The sequence below is a fragment of the Octodon degus genome, unplaced genomic scaffold (genome assembly GCF_000260255.1).
Source record: "Octodon degus isolate 3935 unplaced genomic scaffold, OctDeg1.0 scaffold00001, whole genome shotgun sequence".
NCBI lineage: Eukaryota > Metazoa > Chordata > Mammalia > Rodentia > Octodontidae > Octodon > Octodon degus.
Window position 1 is genome coordinate 2,286,194 of NW_004524577.1, and position 11,711 is coordinate 2,297,904.

General features: G+C 53.5%; 1 protein-coding gene across 3 annotated transcripts in view; it reads right to left on the bottom strand.

Moving 5' to 3' along the window:
- Ears2 (glutamyl-tRNA synthetase 2, mitochondrial) overlaps positions 1-11,711 on the bottom strand; it is a 25,995-nt gene that overhangs the window by 7,470 nt on the left and 6,814 nt on the right. For 2 of the 3 annotated variants that reach the window (XM_023714551.1, XM_004622890.2), the window contains exons 3-7: positions 10,687-10,876; positions 8,922-9,394; positions 7,216-7,324; positions 2,789-2,942; positions 2,574-2,704 (exon numbers count right to left, since the gene is read on the bottom strand). In XM_023714551.1, coding sequence (XP_023570319.1) covers positions 2,574-2,704; positions 2,789-2,942; positions 7,216-7,324; positions 8,922-9,394; positions 10,687-10,876 — 1,057 coding nt within the window. The remainder of the gene's footprint in view (positions 1-2,573; positions 2,705-2,788; positions 2,943-7,215; positions 7,325-8,921; positions 9,395-10,686; positions 10,877-11,711) is intronic. The other variant, XM_023714584.1, reaches the window with a different exon arrangement.

An 11,711-nucleotide genomic window follows, 5' to 3' on the forward strand; every position in this document is an offset into this window, starting at 1 on the left:
GATATCCTATCCTCAAACTGTTAGAAGTGCTGGTCATTTACTTGCCATTCCAATATTTACCTTATGTTTTACTCTTAGTACTTCTTTGCTATCATGAAAACTTTTTCTTAGTTCAATTGTTTTGAAACATTTAATTTTTAATTCATTCGTATTTAATTTTCTGAATATTGCTTAATCTTAATTTTGTTCTAAGATTTATACTCTATCTTTGCCTTACAATTTACTTAAAACACATTGTATGATATCTTCTAGTATTAGAAACTTTAAAAAGCATATTTCCATTTTCTGTTGACTTTATATTACTTATTCCCTGTCTTTTACACACACACACACACACACACATATATGGGAAAAAAAAATACGTGTATAACCCAACATAAGATTGGTACTGTTTCATAGAAATCTGCAATGACCTTTAAATAAGCATTCAAGGGGCCAGGGAGATGGCTCAGTGGAATAAGCGCTTTCCTGTCAAGCGCAAGGGCCTGAGTTCAATCCCCGGTTCCGCCAAAACAAAAAAAAAAATAAAATAAAATAAATAAGCATTCATCTAATATATTTTATATAGTCCTGCATAACTATCATATTGAGAGCTCTTTATTGTTCATCCAGGAGCATACTGCAACTTCTCTTGCCTTTTGAATTATGCTCTTTGTTATTTCCTATATGCTACTTCTGGAGGTATTAAAATATTTCCAGTTTGTATAACTAGAAAATCTTACTTTTAGTTTTCAAAGGTATGTTTGCCAAGTATAAAATTCAAAGAGGACAGATGTTTTCTTTCAGTCCTTTAATTAGACTAGTTTCTTACACACTTGGTCCTTTTTTTTTTCTTTCTAATGTGGAATAAGATGCTATTTAATTTTGTTCTTCCATAGCTAATATTTTTATGTATATGCTTTAATGATTTTTTTCTTTACAAGAAGTTTTGGACAACTTCATTTTTGTGTATCTCGGTATGATTTAATTTTTGGGGGGGCAGAACCAGGGATTGAACTCAGGCCCTTGCGCTTGTCACAGAAGCGCTTATTCCACTGAGCCATCTCCCCGGCCCCTAAACTAAATGTCTTTGCAAAAGGTTCATTTTTCTTGGAAATGTGGTATTATAAGCTGAACTAAATTCAGAAATTTTAAATCTTTAAATATTTATTGCCTACTCCTACTTTGAGAATTCTAATTATATGAATATAAGTTTCCTAGTTTTGACACAATGAACTATTATGACTGATCTTTAAATTCTTTCATTTTTATTTTGGACAGTTTTTAATGTTATATTCATTTGTGTGTGTAAATAATTTATTTTCAATTTGCAATCTATCAAAAAATAAAAGTGAAAAAAATAATAAAATAAAAATAAAAATATTATACTTAAAACTAAAAATTGTAGGAGCCGGCCACATAGCTCAGCGGACTAAAGCGTCTGCTTAGGCAAAGTGCAGCGGCCGGGGTTCAATCCCCAGCGCTGAGATGGCGAATGAGACTGGGCGTGGTGGTGCACACCTGTAATCCCAGCACTTGGGAGGCTGGAAGCAGGAGAATCCCTAGGAGTCCTATCTGCGTAGTGACACCCTGTAGGCCCTGCATACCTATCTGTACTAAATACACATAAAAACTGTAAGGTCAGAGTGCCACACGCATCTCCTTGAACTTGCAGGCATTTCACACAGGAAAGTGCTAAGTGTTGCTTCTCTCTTTTGGTCTTTTTGAGACAGCGTCTCGCTATGCAGTCAGGCTGATCTCGAACTCACTTTGTAGCCCTCGCTGGTCGCAAACTTGCAACGATCCTCCTGACTCAGCCTCCCAAGTGTTGGGATTACAGGCATGTGCAACCATGCCTGGCCTAAGTAAGGTCTTGAGAAGAAGTCTCCTGCCCTGTCCTCTAGCTGAATTAAGGCCTGTCCATGACTCGCTGTGGACCACATGGACAGGAGGGACATGCAGAGGTGCAGGACCCATTAAGATAAGGGGGAAGCTGTTCTCTCCCACCCTGCCTCCTGCAGATGGCTACGCGGGACAGATGCGCTTCTGCTCCTGTCGGGTAGAGACCCCCACCCTATACCTGCCGAATGCAGAGCCCTTGCAAAGACAGCAGGCAGCACAGGAGAGGGGAGAGGTAGGAAAGGCACAGAGAGGACCTGGACCTTGGTAACCAGTGTGGGCCTTGAGCTGAACTAGCTTCACCTGGGCACGGCATTACGAAATCACTCCCCAGCTGCCCAAGCCAGCCTGGGCTATCGGAACTCTGCTGTTATCACAGTGAGGACTAGGAGGATTGCTGCCTTACAGCTAGATTAGGCGTTGGAACGCAGAGGGATTTAACTTGGCCAAAGTGAAGTCAGGCAAGAGGAAACGACGTGGTGAGTGGTGGCCGTCGGGATGTACCGCAGACGGGGGCCAGCCACTGTAACCACTACCTGTGCCAAGGACAGCAGGGTCCTCTGCTTTGTCTTCTGTACCTATGAAAGCAAGGGAGCACTTTGTCCACAGCCATGGCTGTGCTGGAAGCCCAATAGCTGAGGAGCAGAGGAAGGGCTCACGGGACAGAGCGAGAGGAAGGGCTCAGAGGCGCTTACCCCAGCACGCGCTTGGTGACCTCGTCCACCTTCTCTGAGATGGCGCTCAGCTGTGCTCGGCCCACGGCCGGGCGAGTCCACAGGTACGAGTAAGCCGGAGAGACCAAGTCCTGCAGGCGGCAGATGTGACCCTGGGGAAGGAGGTGGTCAGGGCTCCGCAAACACTAGAAAGGAGAAGGAATGGCGCGACTTCCCAAGGGCCCCAGGCCCCGTACCTGCCGCAGCAAGATGATCCTCTCCACGTAAGCTGGATCAAGGACATCCCTGTTGTGCAGCCGGGCACCGAACGCCTCCTCCACCAGGGCCTGAAGCTTCTCCACCAGCTGGTGCCTCTGGGTCTCGCTGCCCACCAGCCGAAGGAGGTGCAGTCTGTGGCACAGTCCAGGCGTGACTGCTGTGGTTCCTCCAGGCCACTCACACCCTCCCCAGGGGAAGGGACAAATCACGTACGTCATCTCTGCCCCCACGGCACAGCAAGAGTTGCTTTGCATTTATAAATGTACAGAGATTTGAACACTACTATAAACAGCCCGAGAGTCCCGTAACCTGGAGACATGCATTGTTTTCAGGGTCTTAAAAGTAGTCTCTCAGGGCTGGTGAGATGGCTCAGTGGTCTAAAGCACCTACTTAGAACAAGCTTAGCAAAGCACAGGGACCACGGTTAGATCCCCCAGCACCACATGCCAGCCAGCCCCGCCCCCTGGTGGGCTGAGCTGCCCCCCCCACTAAATAAATAAATAAACTTTAAATAAATAAATAAAAGTAGTCTCTGGCTTTCCCTTTTCTATGGTACTGTGATTCGATCCAGGGCTTCCCTACCACTGAGCTACACACCCAGCCCACTCCTTTGTAAGACACAGTCTCGGCTTGGACTTGCCATCCTCCTGCCTCCATTGTCCGAGTAGCTGGGAGTACAGGCACGTTCTACCATGCCTGGTTCTTTTATTCCATTTTAATAGGCCTTGTGCATGTCGGGCACTCTCACTGCTGAGAGATACCTGGCCCAGCCCAGTAGCTGGTACTGTAAGTTAGGAAGACACCACAAGAAGGAGTTCTACTTTCCCAAGGAGACAAGACCTGCCTCCAAAGGGCCCTCGTGCTCCGTAGCCGCAACAGGCTGCACAGGGTGGAGCCCAGTTCACCCAGCCCCTGCCATCTGGCCTCTTACCTGCCTTGCTTCCTCTCCTGTGTATCTGCCTGGCCTCTACCGGGACCTAAAGTTTATAAAGCAGCACCTGGAGGCGTCAGTTTCCTGGCCCTGCCTAAACTGTGGGGTTTGGCACAAAAGGAGAGCATCTGAAAAGCCTGAACTTGAGGCTCATGGTTTATAGGTGCACATTTTCTTTTTTCTACTTAGGAAAGGGTCTACAGGGTCTTACTACGTAGCTCCGATTCACAGCGAGTCTCCTGTTTCCAGCCTCCCAAATGCTGGGCTTACAGGTGTGCATCACCACACCCAGTCTCAATAGTCATCTTAGTGTACCCCGGGGGCAGGGCAAGCACGGCAGGCCCAGGAATCGAAGCCAGCTGCTGCATTCTGCCTAAGCAGGTACTGTAGCCCGCTGAGCTATCTGGCCGGCCCTAGGTTTGGATTTTCTTATCAGTGTAAATTCTGTCAGTTGTCCGAGATAGAGTCATATCATGTAGTTCAGGATGACCCTGAACTCACTCAACAGCCCAGGTTAGTCCCGTACTCATGGTGACCCTCCTGCTTCGGCATGTGCTACCATACCTGGCTTTTTTTTTTTTTTCTGAGACAGGGTCTCAGCTGGGTATTGCAGCATGTGCTTGCAATCATAGGAATCAGGAGGCTGAGGCAGGATTATTGCAATCTTGAGGGCAACCTGGACTAGACACCAAATTCCAGGCTGGCCTGGATCACATACCGAAGAAAGCAAAGTGGGAGGAGGGTCCTGCAGGTCGCCCAGCCTGCCTCCAACTCACGACCTCTTGCCCCAGCCTCCTGAGTAGCAAGATTACTGGCATGTGCCACTGTACCCCGCAAATCCATATATGTATGTGTATACACACACACACGTACACACACATATACACACACACACACACACACACACAATTTTTTTTTTTGCGGAACCAGGGATTGAACTCAGGCCCTTAAACTCGCCAGGGAAGTGCTTATTCCACTGAGCCACCTTCCCAGCCCCATCTTTTGGCTCTTTGATACAGGGTCTCATCATACAGCCTGGCTGTGTTTCAGCTCACCATGCCTCGTCTCAGCCCACAGGTGGCTGGGACCACAAGCATGCACCAACACACCGGCACTTCTCAGAATTCTTTCAACACCTGATTCGCTCCTTTGAAAGCACCAAAGCCTGTAAGATTGCAGCCCCCAACGAGGCCTTCCCAGGCTCAGTCTCTGGCTGTCTTCTCACCGTGGTGGGTTCAGAGACAGGGGAGAGGACACACATGCAGCAAGGCCACCCTGACGTGTGTGGCCTCCTGTCCCTGGCTGGCACAAGGTGTGGGCGCACCTCACGGGCTCGGGCTTGTGCAGGCCCCAGCGTGGAGCCTGGCCAGTGGCTGGGGACTCTCACCCTTGCGACAGCAGGAGAAGCGGCTCCCGCAGGGAGGCTGCAGAGATCAAGCCAGGGGCTGACAGTGAGGCCTGCGCTGCAGGTGGGCAGGGTGTCTGAATGAGGGCTGCGAAGGCAGGGGAGGGCACAGGGCAAGAGTTCTGGGGAGCTATCTGGGACACAGACTTCAGGACGGCACAGGGCAGAAGGGTGAGAGTTCCGGGAAGCTTTCTGGAGTGCAGACTCGCGATTTTTAAGCTGGGCGTGAGGGCACACTATAATCCCAGAGCAGTACTCAGAGGCTGAGGCAGTAGGGCAGTTGGAGGCCAGCTTGTTCAGCTCCCTAGTGAGTTCAAGGTCAGCCTGAACTACACAGTGAGACCCTGTCTCAAAAAAGCCAAAACAACTGAACAAAAGAAAAAAAAATTTAAACCACGCCAGTGAGCCCAGGTTGAGAAAGAAGGGCTATACGTTCAAGCCCAGACTGGGCAACCTCATAACTTGGTGAGACTTCCAAAATGAAAAATAAAAAGGGGCCAGGATGTAGCTCAGTGCTGAGGCCCTGGGCTCAATTTCAGTACCAGGGAGAAAAAAATGAAAAGGGCATTACAGAAAAGCCATGAAAGCAGTACTAAAACTTTTTTTTAGAACTTCCTTACCAGATAGATGGGAAAGTACAAAGGAGTAGAATCAGTAGACCTTCGTGGCCATGCTTGAAATTATATATGCAAGATCTAGATCTGGGACATAGTAAGCGACAAATGTTACTTACTATTTTCACACCAGTGCTACCATCACTGCCACAACTGTCTGTTACTAACTTTTCTATTTGTTATCATCACAGCAGGGGTTTGACCACAGAAACATCTGGAGATAACAGCTGGCTGACCAAGCCTGCAGGGACCAGCCGCTGACCCAGCCCTCCCCAGCTCCTGCGGGAGGAGGACACCGCGGGCTTCAGGGAGGACTGAAATGGATGGAGCGTCTCCCCACCCTCACTGCCCTGCCCCACATGCCCCTTGTTCTATAGTGAGAAACACGAGTGCAGCTGCTTTACACACGCCTCACCCCGTGCACGCCCCATGCAAGCGTGGCCATGGTTTACTGCATCAACTTGAGCAAGTTAATTCCTAAGTCTTGGGCTCATCATATGAAATGGGGCAAAACCCTAAAACGGACACCCCAGGTGGGTATGATGGGAGCAGCACGGGTACAGGGAGCGACCACCTTGGAAGAGCTGCAGCCGATGTGCTTTCTGCACTATGAAGAGCCTGTCTCCAAAGCAGTGCGGGGGACCTGTCATTCCTGAGCCCATCCCTGTCGCAAAATAGAACATCTGAAGAGCGACAGGGATATAGATAGCTCAGGGCAAAGGCCCTGGATTCATGGTTCAATGTCTGGTGCTACAAATAAACAAATGAGAAAGAGACAGAGAGAGACGGAGACGGAGACAGAGACAGACAGACAGAGAGAGAGAGATGGAGACGGAGACAGACAGACAGAGACAGAGACGGAGATGGAGACAGAGACAGAGAGAGAGACAGAGAGAGACAGACAGACAGAGAATGAGCGAACACCGAATCGTTCCTCACCGAGTGCCCCTGCTGGGCAGCATCACCACTCAGGCGCTCGAGCCAGGGCAGAAGTGACCTAACTGTAACCACGCGTGGAGACTCCCTGAAATGCCCAGCACCTGAAACATACACTGGCTCTGTGGCCGGCGCTCATTCACTGTGTCGGCTGAGTGCACAGGAATTCACTCTGAACGACAGTGCCCCCCTTCAGTTTTGATGTCTACAGAAGCCTTGAAGAGCTGGCAGGAACGTATTGGTTCTGATAAACCAGTCCCTACCACTTACCTGGCACTTTCTGTGGGTGGGAGGTCGGGCAAGACACCTTTGCCCAACTTTTACATCTTAACACTCACTCAGGAGAGGAACTACTATTAGCCCCATGTGCAAGAAGCAACTGAGGGCGGGAGCCTGGGGGACTCAGCTGTGGTCACAGCACAGCCCACTAGCCCTCCTGCCGCAGGACCTGTCATCGCACCGAGGCCCTGCCCCAGCGCTCCCTCGCCCCAGTGTGCCTGCGCCCCAGCACGCCCTCACCTGTTGAACTCGGGGAGCTTCTGCAGGTCCAGCAGGGCTGAGTGGCAGGTGATCCGGGTCAGGTCGAACTGTGTGATCAGCTCAGGCAGGGTCCTGCCCATCTGGTTCTCTGCAAGTGAGGACCGCCCAGCCGTTCGGCTCCTTCGCTCCCTCCCTCCCTCTTCACCTGCCTTTGCTTCTCTGAGATGGGCACCTAGGGGTCAGCTATGATGCCTGCGCTGTCTCGAGGTCCTGGACTCAGGACCCGCCCACTGCAGCCTCCTGAATGCAGGGACGAAGGCAGGCGAGTCACGTGCCCCCACCTGATCCTGGGGAGTGAACCTGCTCCACCACTGCGCCACACCCCCGCCCCTCTCGGTTTTAATTTTGGGACCACCTGCCAGGTGGCCCGGCTGACCTCCAGCTTAGGGCCCCTGGCCTCAGTCTCTCAAGAAGCCTGGGTTCCAGCTGTGCACCACTACGCCTTGCTCTGTCCACTTCTGCCTTTCCTGAGATGAAACCTTGCTATGTAGTTCACGCTGTTCTAAAACTTGCTACGTAGCCCAGGCTGTCCTCCAACTCCTGAGTGCCCTGCCTCAGCATCAAGTGCTGGGAGTGCAGGTGTGCGCCACCATGCCCAGCTCTTTTGCCACTTGGAAACACAGGAAGGCTGAGAGAATGAGTAAGCTCTAGACTCCCATTCTGCTCTGACCCAAAGGATCTGACTTGTGGCTCCTTATCAATCAAGGGCCCAAATGAGCCTTCATTTCCAGAAAGGGCTGTCTTGTCACCACGTGAAAGTCTAAAAACACTCAAGTGAAATCAATTTTTTGTTTTGTTTTGTTTTTGGCAGAACTGGGGATTGAACTCAGGCCCTTGTGCTTGCCAGGGAAGCGCTTACTCCACTGAGCCATCTCCCCGGCCCCAGAAATCAATTCTCATTGCCCTAAAGACTCAAGCTACAAGACGGCGTGCCTGTGGCCCTGGTTACGTCTCAGGGATGCTCATCGGATCGGCTCCGAGCAGGGTCTGGACAGCTGTGTTTCACAAGCTCCCTCCAAGGTGCCGCCACAGCTGGGAACGGCAGGGCTGCCAGCGGCTTCGGGCCAGGCACAGGGCCGCAGTTCTACTTGCCCACCGCGGGGCGCTGCAAGGTCCTCAGCCTCTCGGAGCAGCACACTTCCTTACAGACAGCTGGGATAGCAAGTATCTTTCCCTCAAGGACATTTTAAGGTTAATGAAATGAGAACAGCCCACCTCTGCCTCACTCTCAGAAATTCCTGCCACCAACAACCATCCTGTGGAAGCTCAACTCTTCAAGTCTGGGCTCCGAGTGCTGGGCCAGGCTCAGGGTTAGCTAGATTCACCGTAACATCAGCGATCCTGCTAGCGGAGTGCGCACCACACAGCACAACCACAGGTGTTGCGCTCTGCGCTCCATGTGGCCAGCACTGGGCTGGGCCTCGCCCCCCTTAGGCTCGGTGAATCCCAGCGGAAGAGGTGGCCATTTCCTCCCACCGCACCGAGGCTGGGACAGGGGCTGCGCCCAGAACTGTCACTGTTGGGAGCCCAGCACTCCACCTGCTATCTGGCTTGATTAACATTTGTGGAATGAAACAGTGAGCCTGCCTAAGGTCTCGGGGCTGGGGGAGCAACCTGGCCTGACAGTCAGCTCTCCCACACCACAGCCCTGCTGCTGCCTCCATGACTGCTCAGGTGGTGGGTACCTGCAAAGCCCGAGCCACAGTTCGTGACGATGTCGAGCAAGGCGTCGGGCAGAAAGCCAGCCGCAGCGAAGTGTTCCAGGAAAATGTCCCCTTGCCTCTTGGACAGCTTGCTGCCATCCCTGTTGAGCAGCAGGGGCAGGTGGGCAAAGCGAGGCGGCTGCCATCCCAGCGCCTGGTAGAGCAGCAGATGCTTGGAGGTGGAGGAAAGCCATTCAGACCCGCGCAGCACGTGGCTGATGCCCATGAGGTGGTCGTCCACCACGCAGGCCAGGTGGTATGTGGGGAAGCCGTCGCTCTTCAGGATAATGGGGTCGCCCTCCACACTGACCACCTCGTGCCGACTCCAGCCGTGTACCAGGTCCTCGAATGCTGGGGCTGCCGCCTCCAGGCGGAAGCGGATGGCGGGCTTGGGGTTTGCGGCCAGCCTCTGGGCCACCTGCTTCTGGCTCAGGTTCCGGCACCGATTATCATACCTGAGGGAAAGCAAGGCGAACAGAGCTGCCGCCGGATGCGAGTCCCACCTTTGGCTCTGACAGCTCTGCGAGCCCTTTTTTAAAAATTATTTTAGCACAGGGTCTCCAGGGTCTCACTACACAGATCCGACTCCTGGTGATCCTCCAGTTTCAGCCTCCCGAGCGCTGGCATCACAGGCGCGCACCACCACGCCCAGTCTCACCCACCCTCTCAGTGTGCCCCGGGGCGGGGCCAGCGGGGCGGGGCCAGCCGGGCGGGCACCATTTACCCCTAAGCTGCCTCCACAGTCTACACTGGGGAGAGGCTGCGGCGTGGAAAACTAAGAGAGACAATGGGGGGGCAGCCGCTGAGGGCTGCCGCCAACTGGCTCTTCTTCCCCTCCCCTGGTAATAAGCCAATGACCAAGAGCATGAACGGAGGGGCGGGGCGATGACTGCTACACTCACAGTCACCCTGCAGTCCCCTCACCTGACGCCAGTGACCAGTTCAGGCCAGAACAGGATCACATCCAGGGCAACATGCAAAGAGAACTGCACCTAGGGTGCAGGCAAGGGCTGAGGTTCCGGGGATGGGCTTTCCAAGTGAAGGTAAGAAGGGGCTGCAGGAAGGAAAACTTTCCCGACCCCTCTCAGTCCTGCTTGGAGGACTGTGCCCAGGTGCCCGACACACACAAACCAGCAGGCAAAAAGCGTGGGCTACTTCCTGCTGCCAAGACACAGTACCTGACGCCCACAAGCAAAAGGAACAGAGCGCTCATCAGGCTCCCATGCTGGGGTTTTTTGATAGCACTAGGGGTCCAACTCGAGACCCTGCGCTCGCTCGCCAAGCAGGAGCTTACGCAGCCGCAGCCGCAGCCGCGCTACACCCCCGCACGCGGCTGGAACGTGCGGCTGGCTCACGTGCTGCGGAAACTCTCGCCGCGCTCGTCACCTGAGATGAGGACAGCGCCCACTCCCGGGCACGGCTGCTTTTCTCAACACACATCTCATCTGACGTGACCTCGTCAGCCACGGCCGTGTCTACAGGCACACGGTGTCCGGCTCTAGAGCAGCAGCACCAGGGCAGAGGGGCGGAGCGCCAAGGGGCCTCCTCCAGGCAGCCGCAGCAGAGTGCAGCGGGGCTGAGGACAGGGACGGGCAGGCCACGTCCCAGGTGAGCTCCACCGCGCCCGAGGCAGCGGGCGCCCAGGAGAAGCCGGCTGCCACCGTCCAGCGCGACCTGCAGCAGGCTGAGCAGGCAGCAGCAGACAACGCCCCAACCCGGCGGCCTCAGGGAGGGGCTGCGCGCTTACCGGGGCGTCTGGTGGCTCCTCAGAGCCTCCCTCTTCAGGAGCTCCAGCCGCTGCGGCGAGCAGAAGCAGCGGTAGGCGGCCCCTGTCTTCAGCAGCGTCTCTGCGGCCTGGGTGTAGAGCGCTAGTCGCTGCGACTGCTGGTAGGGCCCCGCAGGACCTCCGCGGCGGGGGCTCTCATCAGGGGGGATGCCTGGGACACAGGGGAGGGGTCGTCCAAGGGCAGGCCTCAGGGCAGAGCACCCGCAGCCAGGGATTTGCTTGGGTTTTAACCCAGCATTGTAGGTATTATAATATCCGTCAAATGGGCCACTGGCAGCCATGACAAAGGGGCACTGGGGTACAGTGTGCAGTGTACGGTCTGGATCTAACAAGGCAGGCTGGATGTGGTGGTGCTCACCGGTCATCCCACACTCGGGAGGCTGACGCGGCAGGAACTCAAGTTCAAGGCCAGCCTGAGCCACGGAACAAGACCCATCTCAATAAATAGTAAGACGAGCTCTTGTTGTTGCTTTGGATTTCGAGACAGTCTTGTTACGCAGTTCAGGTTGGCCTTGAGCTCACTGTGTAGCCCAGACCCGTCCTCAAACTCATGGGAATCCTCCTGCCTCAGCCAGCCTTGCTAGTGCGGGGATTTCAAGCATGCACCACCACACATCAGACTCTTTTACATTTTCTTCTTCATTTACATATTTGGTACAGGGTCTCACTACGCAGCTCGGACTCTAGTGATCCTCCTTTTCTCAGTCTCCCCAGCGCTGGGATTACAGGTGTGAGCCTCCAGGCCCAGACTGGTTCGCTCACTTAGCGTGCCTCGGGGGTGGGGCTGGCTGCAGCATGTGGGAAGAGGGATGGAACCCTGGTTCCTGAGCTTGCCTAAGCAGGAACTTAGTCCCCTGAGCTATCTCGCTGGCTCCAGGCTCTTTTAAAATGTAAAGGGCCTGGGTTCAATCCCCAGTACTAGAAGAAAACAAAAAAGTTGGGCATGCTAGCACTTGCCTAAAATCCCCGCATGTGGGAGGCTGAGG